Here is a 12588-nt window from a genome sequence, read left to right as displayed (position 1 = left end):
TACTTAGAAGGACCCTGAGATTGACCTATGCTTGACTCCTCTTGTCAATAAAGTTTTTAACAGGGATGGGCACAGTTAACTAACTGCTTGTTCTACAACTGCCATCCTTTTTCCTTCATGTGTATTTTCCACACCCTTCTGACTCCACTGCTTCTCCCACTCCCTTCCCTAATAGATTCTTAACTTTGAGCTGATGCTCATCAGTCTAGCACAGTTCACCACCCCACCCCCTTTCTGCAGAAGGCCTTGTTGCCTTCTTTGTTACTGGGAGGGAAACTGAGCCATCCCTTGATGAAAAATTCCAAGATCAGGCAAGAATCAGACTGAGGACAGAACCCAGGTATCTATTAGTAATCTGCCCCAAGCAATAGGATCCCATCCCCAGTCTACTTGTTCCTTTCTTCTCCCTTTCCTCAATCAGAAACCTTTCGAAGGCTTCCTGGCCTAATGTTTCTTCATTCCAGCACCTTCTCTCTTTTAATTATATACTATTTATTCTGTATAAGGTTGTTTGTACATATTTGATATCTTCTTATCAGCTTACAAACTGAGAGTAGGGACTGTCTTTTGCCTCTTTTTGTATCCTCAGCAGTTAGCCCAATAGCTGGCTCATGGTAGTGGCTTAGTCACTGTTTACTGAATACTGAAGACTCAGTGTACCCTCTCTGCCTATGGACCATCATTCTGAAGTTTGGGGGCTGCAGGCAAGTCAGTCATTTCCAAGAAGGGTAACTTTTCTCCAGGAGAAATGGGGGGAGGAAGGGTGTCAGTCATCATCAAAAGCAACTCTGTTCTGTTCCCTGGGAGACCCCCGCCCCCCCTGCCCTTTCCTCCTCCCACCCAGCCCCAGGGAGAGAGGAGAGAGCAGAGAAGCAGGGACAGAGCTTCTTTTATCACCTGACTCTGTGCAGTCACCGATCCCATTGGTGGAACCAGATTCAGTTGGTCTCTCTCTCTCTCTCTCTCTCTCTCTCTCTCTCTCTCTCTCTCTCTCTCTCCCCCTATCTCTTCTCCCCTGGCTCTCTCCCCCAGTCTCTCCTCTCCACGTTGCTTTGATTTTTCTTTCTCCTCCTCTCTGCGAGGCTAGCGGACATCTCACTGGAGACCGAAGGCAGTGTGTGCCCCAGAGAGAGAGGGAGACAGACGCTGCTGGGGGAAAAAGCCGCATGGAAGAAAGGTCCTCAGCTTCCCCGAGCCCAGCAAGACTGCGCTGCCGCTTGTAAAGCGGGGAGTGCGGTGCCTTCTGCCGGCCCTCGCCGCCCCCCGCCCCCCGGGGAGCAGCTCCGGACGGTGGTCCTCGTCCTTCTTCTGCAGTACCTGGTGGAGACAGGTAAGGTGCTTTCCCTCCCAGAAGCAACCTGATGCCCCCGGGGGGCTCCTGAGGACAGGGGCTGCTTGGAGATAGACTCTTTGCACTGCTTTGGATGCTCCCCTCTGGCACGCTGCCCCCTCCCCTCCCCCCCAGTTCGCAGGGAGCTTATGGTCAGAGTGAGGACTGGACTCGGGCCCCAGGGCACACTCCTGCCCAGTCACCTCGTGACCAGTCCTGCTGCAGTGACGGTGCCAATGGGGACACAGCAGGTCGGAGGAAGGGTTTCTGCGGGCATATGGGCCGCTTGTGGGTATGTGCGTGGCAGAAATATGGGTGCCTATGTGCGCAGCATGTGGACTGTGGGGGGGGCAGAGAAACCCGAGCGATGGGAAGAGGGGGCGGCGGGGTCGTTCCTGTATTGATGCCAGTCTGTAGTTTTCAACCTGCGTGCCCGTGTGTGCCATCCATCCTCCGAGTTCTTGTGTCCATGTGAAGAGCAGGGGCACACTTCATTGGTGGAGGGCCACTTTGGCATGTGCTGGCATGTACACACGTGCAGTGAAGCAGGCACGGCTTGGGCATACTGCATGTGTCACGCGTGTACACTCGAGCATATGGGTGCTCCCCACCCCCCCCTTGGGGGAGGTATGCGCTCCCATCCTCTCCTCATGTGAGGAGGCATGACCGTAGAGCGGACGAATGACTGATGGGTGGGAGAGAGAGAACCAGTGTTGATGTGTGAGGTGTCTTCAGTTAGGATCTCTGGGGGTGGATCATCAGTACAGGTTCCCTAGAGCCTTGTCACAGGGAGACTGTGGAAGGACTCTGGAGGCAGGTTAGTCATACAGGCAATTCTGTGCCCGGGAGTCTGTGGAGGACAACAGGACAGTAGGCAATGACCCTGGGGAGTGGATATACACTCATGGGCCAGCCTAACTGAGCTTTCTTGGAGAGGTGGCAGCATAGGTCCAGACCCACTGTGCCCCTGAAGTTGGGATGCATGGGAGGTAACACACACATATGTGAGAGTGTCTGTGGAAAAGAGAGCTCCTTTGGGAGGACTATTAAACTAGGGAAGGTCAACATAGGCGAAAAGTATCGGACTACATAGGAGAATGGATATGGAGTAACCATGTAGAAGAATATGAGTTGGGTGGAAAGGCTGTACATGTGGGTGGATGTATTCATGTATGTGTATTTGGGGGGCAGCATCTATCTATGAATATGCCCATGTGTGGGTGTGAGAATCTATGTCCATATGTGTGCTTACATGAGAATGTAGGTGTTTCTCCAGGGTGTTGTCTCAGCCTATCCCTCACACCCTGCCCTTCCCCAACTTATCTGGGCGTAGGAGACTGAAAGGATCACCCCCACCCTCCATCCACAGGAGCTCTGGCATGATGGCTCTCCCAATAGCCGCCATCTTCACACCCCCAGAGCAAGGATGATGGAGGTTCTTAACCTTCCCAGATCCTTGGGAGAACATGGCAAGAAGGGAAAATAACCAGAAGAGGGACAGTGGCCCAGCCACCAAAGGTCACATATTCCAGACCCTTCCTCTCTTTAGGCAGCAATTCTTTCCTTTAGTAGAATCTGGAAGGATATGGGCATCAGTTTAGGAATTTGTGCCTCTTTCACATAAATTAGTGAGGGGGCCTCTTGGGTACAGACCAAAGTTGAGCTGTAGCTCAAAAGTCATATTTGTGCACATGGAAAAGGGACAGGTTTACTTGGTATTGCCAGTCATACCCCAGTGATTTGTTAACTGGTTCATTCTCCCAGGGTTGCTCCTAGAGCAGCAGATTCTGTTCTGTAAGCCTGTGATTTTTCCTGGGTGGCATTCAACTGCTTATTTTCCAAAGGATTCTAACATCTACATATCCCTACCCATGCTCACGAACAACCCCATATGCCATACGCTTTGGAGAGACATCCAAATGGTGCTGTCAATGAGTTAATAAACATTGATAAAGCACCTAGTATATCTAGGCACTGTATGAAGCTGTGACAAAGAAGTATTTTGAAGTCGCAAGGCCAGTACAGATAATACACCATTAAAGGCCCAATCCTACCCCCCCCCCAATAACTTGTCCATTGTACTTGCCGCCCAAACATCTCACATTTAGATGGGGAAGTGCCAGCCTCTGAGTAGTCTTAACTGAAGAGGAAAGTACAAGCTGAACTGTTAGCTAAAAATAAAAGCACCTACTTCTCAGACAGGTACAAAGAAAACCCACCCCCTAAACTCATCACAGCTCCAATTCTTTGGAAAATGGACAAGTAGGCAAAGATATTACATTCAGGGGAAAGCCAGGCATTCTCCTGCAGGGACCTAAGATGTATAAAGAAGAAAAGACAAATGAAAGGAAAGAGAAGAGAGAATGGAAGACTGAAAAATGAATTTATGAAGAACCATGAAAAGAAATATTAAGAATAATAACCAAAAATAATATTTCACTTTAAAATGCACCATATTTTACAGTATGCTTTTAGTTCATTTGATTCCCACAACAACTCTGCATAAAGAGCATTATTGCCCCAATTTTCGGATGAGGAAACTCAAAGGTTAAGTGACTTTCCAATGGTTACATAGCTAGTAAACATCAAAAGTAGGATTTCACTGTGGGTTTTTCAGGTCCAGAACTCTTTCCACTACAGCATGGGTTGGTATGAGATAGAGAGGAAAAGAAAGAAAGAAAGAAAGAAAGAAAGAAAGAAAGAAAGAAAGAAAGAAAGAAAGAAAGAAAGAAAGAAAGAAAGAAAGGAAGGAAGGAAGGAAGGAAGGAAGGAAGGAAGAAAGAAAGAAAGAAAAGATAGATTGGGAAGGAAAACATGGGGTTGTAATAGAAATAGAAAGAAATGGGAGAGAGATTTCAGGGACCAGGGCCCCTCCCATCACTCATCTCCAACTTCTCTCTCTCTCTCTCTCTCTCTCTCTCTCTCTCTCTCTCTCTCTCTGTCTGTCTCTGTCTGTGTCTCTGTCTCTTTCTGTCTGTCTTTTTCTGTCTCTCACTTTTTCTCCATTACAGAACAAAGTATGATCTCCTCATATGGAGAATTCACATCTCCTCAAGGGAAATCTCTAAGTTGGCATCCCCATGCCTGAGTAAATCACCCCTATTGGTGATATCCTTGATGCATGATGGAGAGTCACCTTCTTTCCCCTGTGGTCACTTCTAGTTAAAAACCACCCATGATGGTGCTGGTGCTGGTTCTGGTTCTGGTGCTGGTGCTGGTGCTGGTGGGCATAACTGAAATAGGGTGGGAATTAAAAACTTTGCCTTCTCTAGATGCACGTATAAGTTGTTAACCATGAAGTCAAAAGATAGGAGTTTTGACCTGAGGTTAAAAGATCTACCTCAGATGCTTTTTCCCCTGGTGAAAATTTCTCCACTTTCAGTTTTGTCCTCGGTTAAATGGAGATAACAATACTTATGCCACCTAAGTCACGCAGTTGTCTTTAGGAGATTGATTTGCAAGCCTAATTTAGGTATGAATTATCTTCTGGCATGACTCCTATGAAGTGTCAGAGAGAAGGGTAGGGGAGATGTTTGGAGAAAGGGAAATGAAACAGGTGATGCTACAGACACTGATGTGACAGCTAAGAGGGGAAAGGGAAAGATAGCATGAGAGCATGAAATACACAGAGAGCCCAAGAGACAGAGGGAAAAGAAGAGAAACAGAGATTAAAAGCTGATTATTAACAGCATAGGAGGAAAGGCATAGCCTTATGACACCTACATTCTATCCCTGAACTCCTTCCTTGCACACCTGTTCTACACCTGTACCTGTCTGTGTTGCCTGTACAAGATGGAATATTGACCTAATTGAGTTATGAGAGTCTGTTTTTAAAAGAGATAAAGGAGAGAATGCCCACCTCCTCTTCCCCTATTGCATTCCCAGAAAGTTGTCTCTTGCTATTCCCCTTTATTTTCTTTTCCCCAACCTCTCTTCCCCTCCTCCATCGCTGTCCCTTTCTTTTTTTGATGCCTGCTAGCCCAGAGGCCCCCCCTTCCTCCCCAGCTCCATCTGCTCAGAATCTGTCCTGTCCTGCGCTTGCAATATTCTCATTGCTTCTACCACCTGCCAGGTGCCGTCTGCTACGCCTTCCCCTCTGCAGAGAGCTGAGAACTGCAGGGGGGCTGCAAAATGGGAGAAGGCACCCTTCCCACCTCCCAAACTGGGGGAGGAGAGTCCTCCCACTCGACATAACCCTGGTTCTCCCTCAATACTTCTCTCAGATCTGATTCGGGGATCTGGGGACACTGGCATGGTTGCAACGAATACTTCTCTTAACCTAGGCTTGCATTTTTGTTAAGGTGGGGAATGGGGGAGTTAATAAGAAGAAATTGTCCTGGGGAAACCATGGGGAAGTAGCATTGACTGCCCCCCACCATTCCCCCAGGAGCTGAGCCAGAGGAGAGCATGGAAATGCTGCTGTCCACCCCACACAGCATTGAGATCAATAACATCACCTGTGATTCCTTTCGCATCTCCTGGGCCATGGAGGGCAGTGACCTAGAGAGGGTCACTCATTACTTCATTGACCTCAACAAGAAGGAGAATAAGAACTCCAACAAATTCAAGCATAGGGTGAGTAGGTGGCATGTTGGGGGACTGTCTTCTTCCCCAAGAGTATTTTTGAGGGTATAAAACCAAGATGAAATTTAGATACTCACCCCTTCACAAACACACACACACACACACACACACACACACACACACACACACATATCATACTTACAATCCAAATGTCACAGGAATATTCCTTGGGCAGTTCTTGAGGCTTCAGGGCTGCTAGCAGGATCTGAGAATACATTATTCGTGAAGTCTAAGTCCTAAGTTCAAATCCAACTCCAGCCTTAAATTCTGGAACCTCCTGGGGATATTGACTGGGAGGTCCCCAAGGACAGGGTTATGTTCTTTTCTCCTACCCTGGTTCTTAATGACAATGGCAGCTGGTCTCACCTCAGACTGTCTTTATTCCTGTACCTTTTACTGCAATTTGTTTGGGAAGATGTCAATGTTATTGGTGAGGCATCTCTCTTCTACAAGAAGAGACCTCTGCTCTGAGGAGTGTGGAGAGCATAGAAGGTTTCCATTTTGCCATACGGGGGGGGGGGGGAAGAAGAGGAGGTGGGAAAAAACTGGTCCACATGATCATAGAACATCAAAACAGGTTACTCACCATCCCCCTCCTAGAACTGTTTCCTTTGATCTGGCTGTCTTTTGGCAGGCCAGTTGCCACAGCAACTGAATGCTTAACATCACCACCATCACCACCACCACCGCCATCCCTCTACTCCCCCCTCCACCAACATAAGTCATTTTTTCTTTCCTCCCCGGCTTCTTAGCATTTGCTGTTGCCGTGGAGACAAACTGCAGTGCGGAGTGCTCTTGGAGAAGTCTTCCTCTAAAAAAGAAGGCCTTACCACCCCCAACCTTAGGGCCCTCCCTCCTCCAGTTTTTCTTCTTTAGTTCCCCAGAAAACTGGATGTCAGAGAAATTGGGGAACTGGGGATGCTGGGGGCAATCTGAGCTGAGTAATGATCACTCTTGATATCAGTGAGGACATGGTGGTTCATTCATGGGTGGTGAAGAGCCTTGGGCCCTCATTATGTGGGGACCCACCAAGGGTGGTGGTGAGTAGGAGGGAGGTTTCAAGTATAGTGGAGGCAGAAGAGTGAGGAGGCCATCGAATCTGACTCCTGCTTTCTCTTCTTCTTCCCACCCTTTCCTATAGGATGTGCCCACAAAACTGGTGGCCAAAGCAGTGCCTCTGCCCATGACTGTGAGGGGTCATTGGTTTCTGAGCCCCCGCACAGAGTATAGTGTGGCTGTACAAACTGCAGTAAAGCAAAGCGATGGAGAATACCTGGTGTCTGGATGGAGTGAGACAGTGGAGTTCTGCACAGGGGGTAAGGAAAGGACCCTTTCTCCCTTCAGCATCTATGTACCTCCAGGCTCCCCCACAGTATTCTCAAATGAGCTCCTTGAACCCTAATTCTATGATCTTAGGCCAGAGGACCCAATTCCCAGTTACCCCCTCCTCCCAGCCTTTCCACATGGAAAATAGTAGATTCTTCTCAAACATAGCAATAGTATATGAGTAGCAATAGGATAGTAGACATACCTGGGACCCTGCCAGCCATCTTCAACATTCCCCCTTTTCATTGCCAGGGTACACTTACGATTGTGACTTGAAGGGTGTCAGGAGGGTTCACACCCCCAGGTGTTTCCCTATTGAGATATTTAATCTACTGTCGTGTTCTCTGAGGGCCTTTCCTAGTTCAGTTACTTCCAGGAAGGGAAGGGCTCCAAAGGCACTCACATTTTAGGACCTTAGCTCAGATTATTCGATCTGCTGCTCTCTTTGGGGTCAGAAGAGAAGGGGAGATGAGGGGAAAGTCACCAAAAAGAGAAAAGGAAGAGCATCCTCCAAAGCATCTCAGGGTTTTGCTGAGGGCTGGGGTACAGCCAGTTGTTCTGGGGATTTGATTGGGCATAATTAGAGTAGGTGGGATGTGCAGAATAGCCTGGATGGCAAAAGGCAGCATCGCCCCCAGTTGGCACAACACCCATGGATGACTTGGGCTCTTTGTAGATTATGCCAAAGAGCACTTGGCCCAGCTGCAAGAGAAGGCGGAACAGATCGCCGGGCGTATGCTCCGCTTCTCTGTCTTCTACCGGAACCAGCACAAGGAGTACTTCCAGTATGCCAGGTACAGTGTGTCTGGGTTCCCCAGAGGTTTCCATATGGGTTCATGCATTTCTTGCCCCTGAGTTCTTCCTTCTCCTCCCTTTGGGTCAGCCTTTACCTCCTGTTGCTCCCTCCTCTGGGATCCTTCTAGCCCCTCCCTGAAGTGGGAGTGTTGCAGTATCCTCAGCTGAATGGGGAATCTGAGACAGGGGCTATCTGCCCTACTTAGCTCATCTGGGGGGACCACCGTGCCATGAAGGGATGGGTTGGCTCCCTGTGCAGGCCAGCTAGCTTTACTCTCTCCTGAATAGATCCACTGTCTCCCAAATTGATTCCCTTAGTTAAAAAAAAGCATCAATGCTAATTCATCCTCACTACTAGGCAAAATGATTCAAAAAGTGCATGCCTTTGGATGGAGGGTTAGGAGACTACATCATTGTCATATACTAAAAATGATATTAAAAATCATTATTATTGACTTCAGATAGGAACAGAGGCCTGAGAGAATGATATAGGATCACAGATCTAGTACTGGAAGGAATCTTAGAGGCCATCTAAACCAACCTCTTTATTTAACAAATGAGGAAACTGAGACCCAGAGAGGTTCAGTAATTGGTACAAGGGAACAGGAGTAGTCATAAGAGGCAGTATTTGAATCCAGAGCCAGAACTTAAACTGCTACATACCTTATTGCCTCCACAATCTTAATTCTGCCAGTCAGCAAGCATTTTTTAAGAGCCTCCTGGGCACTATGCTGAGTACAATTCCACTTCTGAGAGAAATCTGAGGGGAAGCAAGGCAGGTAGACTAGAAAGGTCCCTGGATTGGGAGAGAGAAGAGCTGAATGATGTGTGAGCTCCAAAGCAGCTGGGTGGGTGAGACAGTGTATCAAGCCTGGGTGTGGCGTCAGATACTTAGTAGCTGTGTGACCCTAGGAAAGTCATTTAACCTACCCTTGACTCAGTTTCTTCTACTGTAAGTGGGGGTATAGTGGCATCCGCATCTCACGGTAAAGTGCTTTGCAAACCTCAAAGTGTCACATGATTAATTTTCAATGGGGCTTTGGGCCAGCCCCTTGTCCACTCCCTGAGCTTATTTCCCCAGTTTATTAAATGAGGAGTTTGATTTAGATTGCCTTTGTGTTCTAAGAACTTCCAGCTCCAACATGCTAGGCTTCTCCATCTGACCTGAGGGACTGTCAGAGTCTGGGAGCTGGAATGAGGTGTTTCCTTCTCTCTTACCTGCAAAACCACAACAGGCTGCTAACAGACCCTATTCTCTCCCCAACCTTCCTCCTTCCTGGCCCAGCAGGACTCACTGTGGGAACATGCTTCAGCCTTACCTGAAGGACAACAGTGGCAGCCACGGCTCTCCTACCAGTGGGATGCTTCACGGTGTCTTCTTCAGCTGCAATACTGAATTCAACACCGGCCAGCCCCCTCAGGACTCTCCCTATGGCCGCTGGCGCTTCCAGATCCCAGCTCAGCGCCTCTTTAACCCCAGCACCAACCTCTACTTTGCGGACTTCTATTGTATGTACACAGCCTACCACTATGCCATTCTGGTATTGGCGCCCAAAGGCTCCCAGGGTGACCGTTTCTGCAGGGATCGCCTTCCCCTTCTGGACATTGCCTGTAACAAATTCCTGACCTGTAGTGTGGAGGATGGGGAGCTGATCTTCCGCCATGCTCAGGATCTTATCCTGGAGCTCATCTACACGGAACCCGTCGATCTGTCTCTTGGCACTCTGGGTGAAATCAGCGGACACCAGCTGATGAGTCTTTCCACTGCTGATGCCAAGAAAGACCCCAGCTGCAAGACCTGCAATATCAGTGTGGGACGCTAGGGGACTCCTAGGGGCTGGTGGGGAGGAGGGGATGGGTTGTGGGAGAGACTGGAGTAGAGAGGACAAGGGAGAAGTGGTCCATGGGGTGGGAGATATCAGGTGGCAGTGGGTTAGGGAGCTGGGCTTCTCTCTTGTCTTCTCCTGACCCCCATTCCCATGCCATGCTGCCCTCTCTCTCCCATTCTCTCCCAACACTAGTGGGATTGAGGGAGCCTGGATGAATTGCAGTCCCTTTTCAGCTGGCACTGGCAACTTCTCACTCCCATTGGAAGCAAATCACAAAAATCCTTCCTTGTCTAGAAGGGTCTGGCAGTTGCTTCCATAGGTTTGGCCCACCCTGTGTCTGATGGATTTGGCGAAGGTTTTAGCCAGGTGTGGGTGGGCTGGCTTTTTTGAGGTTTTCTTTCTCTTCCAGTTTCCCTATTCTGCTGTCCACTTTGCTCTTGCCTGCCCCTACTAGTACCATCCTAGTCCTGGATAGGGCTTCTGGTACTCAGCCCCAATCCCCATGAAGACTTTCGGCTTCATCTTCCTGGTGCTTGTTTCCAGGAAAAATGAGTAGGGAGGCTTGGGGAGCTCTTCTCCTCAGCCTCAGCTCATCTTCCCCAGAGCCAACCATGAAACTCTCTCACATCTTTTTTTTTTTTTTGAGCCATGGACTCAAATACCTATTCCCTAACAGCCCCACATCCAGACCCAGATCTCTTTCCTCTATAAATAGTCTCCTTTCAATGTGACCCCTTGGCTGTCCCTTGCCCCCCTGCTGTATCCCTAGGAATGGCTGCCCCCCTCTCCCCCAGGGGCTTCCTGCTGCCCAGAATAGGGGCCTTCTTTCTTTTCTAAGCCTTAGACACTTAGTTGTTGTTTTCATCCCCCCCCCCTTTCTTTTCCTTCCTGGGTGTTGATGTGCCATGACACACCTGCCCCTTTGTCCCAAAGCAGCAGAATTTGGACTATAATTAATTGGGGTTGAGAATGAGGAATAAGGGGTAAAGAAGGCACTGGTACCCAGAAATGCCCTTTCTCTAGCCAGGAATAGAGTCTTTACCCAGTTAGGACCAGCATGGAGCTGGAGTGCCACAGACTTTCCTCCAGGGGCCCCTGGCACCATATCTAGCTAGGCTGCTTCTCTGTCTGCCATGGTGCTGTGCCTGTTGTTGTACCTGTGCATAAGTCAAATGTGGCCTCTCCCACAATCACCTGCCCAGGTCTTTTCTTTTCACCCGGAGGAATCTGGCACAGCCTACCAGGGCCCATTGGATTTTGCCACAACAGGTCCCAGTTGGGTGTGGTTTTCTTCTCCCTTGGGATTACTAGGGACTCCCAAGCAAATGATGCCAGGCTTGTGGCAGCCGCCCAGGGCTTCCCAGTGATTTCACATCCTTGTTACTTAAGTGTGACCACAAGTCAGGGGGCAGACTCCTAGGAAGGGGTCTGAAAGCAGGTGAATCCCTTCTTGGGGTTGGTAGTTAAGGGTAGGTCAGAGCTTAAGTCCAGCAGATAAGGAGGTGACCACAACTTTCTTAGATTAAGGGTATAATCGAACCAAAGGAATAGCAGATGCCTTTATGAGAACATGACAACTTTATCCTCAGATGGAAGGATGAGTGATTAAAGGACCATGTCCCTGGGATGGGGCTGAAAGCATCTGGCATTGAATGGATCGGGCTCTGAGATGCTTGGAAGAGGAGAGGACATAGACACTTCTGGCCCTTCCTGCTCCCTCTGCTTACTACAACACCAGCAGGAGGTCCTTCCCCTCTGTTCCAGTCCATGTGTCTGACCTTTGCTGATGGCCTGCCTGTGCTGTGCTTACAATGTGCATCAATAAACCACTACCGCCAGAGCCCCCTCCTACTCCTTCTTTGGGCAGGGTTGTTGTTGTTGTTGGTGGTGGTGATGGTGGTGGTGGTGGTGGTGGTGGTGGTGGTGGTGGTGGTGGTGGTGGTGGTGTGTGTGTGTGTGTGTTATTTGGAAGTACTCTTAGGAATCACTAGATCAATTTAAAAAAGGGGTCTCAGGAATCCTCTTCCAAAACCAAAAGGAATAAGGATTGAGTAACACTGTACTGTAATTCCCCTTCTTGGAAAACCAGCTCCTCAGGAATCAGAAAGCTGGTGCAGATCTTGAGAACTGAGCAGAATAGGTGGCAGGTCTAAGATCCCCCAGCTAGTGACCAGTAAAGCCATGACTGACTTCCCAATCTGTTCCAGTAGACTTTGCTGCCCACGTTCCAAACCTGGATATCCCCTCCTCCAGCCTGGCTCTCAAAGGTTGCTGTTCTGAGTCACCTCTTCATCAATTATAATTATGAAAATGGTCCCTCTTCCTGAGCAGAAAGATCCAGAAAAAGCTGAGCAGCTCATTGGTTCCTTGCGTTCCTCCCTCAGGAACTACTAACACATGGGTTAGTGAACAGCCTTTCTGAACAGAAAGAAGGATAGTCAGAAGGCTGGGTGAAAGTTTCCCCAAGGAAAAAGTCCTAATGTCAGATAAAAGTGGTCCATTGGCCCAGGGTTGAGTATAGATTCACCTAAGTATAGGTCACAGGCAGTTAGGTGACCCATTGGACAGAGTGCCGACTTGGAGTCAGGAAGATGAATTCAAATCTTGCCTCAGACACTTCCTGACTGAGCAATTTTGGGTAAAGCACAACTTCCACCTGCCTCGTTTTCCTCATTTGTAAAATGGATAAGATGATAGCCACCTACCTCCAAGGGTTGTTGTGAG

The 12588-nt window shown here is 48.8% G+C and overlaps 1 protein-coding gene across 2 annotated transcripts; it reads left to right on the top strand.

Moving 5' to 3' along the window:
• Positions 1-974: 974 nt before the first annotated feature.
• PHYHIP (phytanoyl-CoA 2-hydroxylase interacting protein) lies at positions 975-11704 on the top strand. 2 transcript variants are annotated; one of them, XM_074209130.1, is made up of 5 exons: positions 975-1330; positions 5718-5905; positions 7056-7230; positions 7917-8034; positions 9324-11704. In XM_074209130.1, exons 2-5 carry the CDS (start codon positions 5738-5740, stop codon positions 9856-9858), a joined length of 996 nt encoding a protein of 331 aa, XP_074065231.1. In that variant the 5' UTR covers positions 975-1330; positions 5718-5737; the 3' UTR covers positions 9859-11704. The 2 variants fall into 2 exon arrangements, with proteins under 2 accessions (XP_074065231.1, XP_074065232.1); XM_074209131.1 differs by lacking the exon at positions 975-1330 and adding an exon at positions 1470-1622.
• Positions 11705-12588: the final 884 nt, after the last annotated feature.

This window comes from Macrotis lagotis, chromosome 1 (assembly GCF_037893015.1).
Source record: "Macrotis lagotis isolate mMagLag1 chromosome 1, bilby.v1.9.chrom.fasta, whole genome shotgun sequence".
NCBI lineage: Eukaryota > Metazoa > Chordata > Mammalia > Peramelemorphia > Peramelidae > Macrotis > Macrotis lagotis.
The sequence above is the reverse complement of the archived record's forward strand: the minus strand, read 5'-3'. Positions and strand labels throughout refer to the sequence as shown.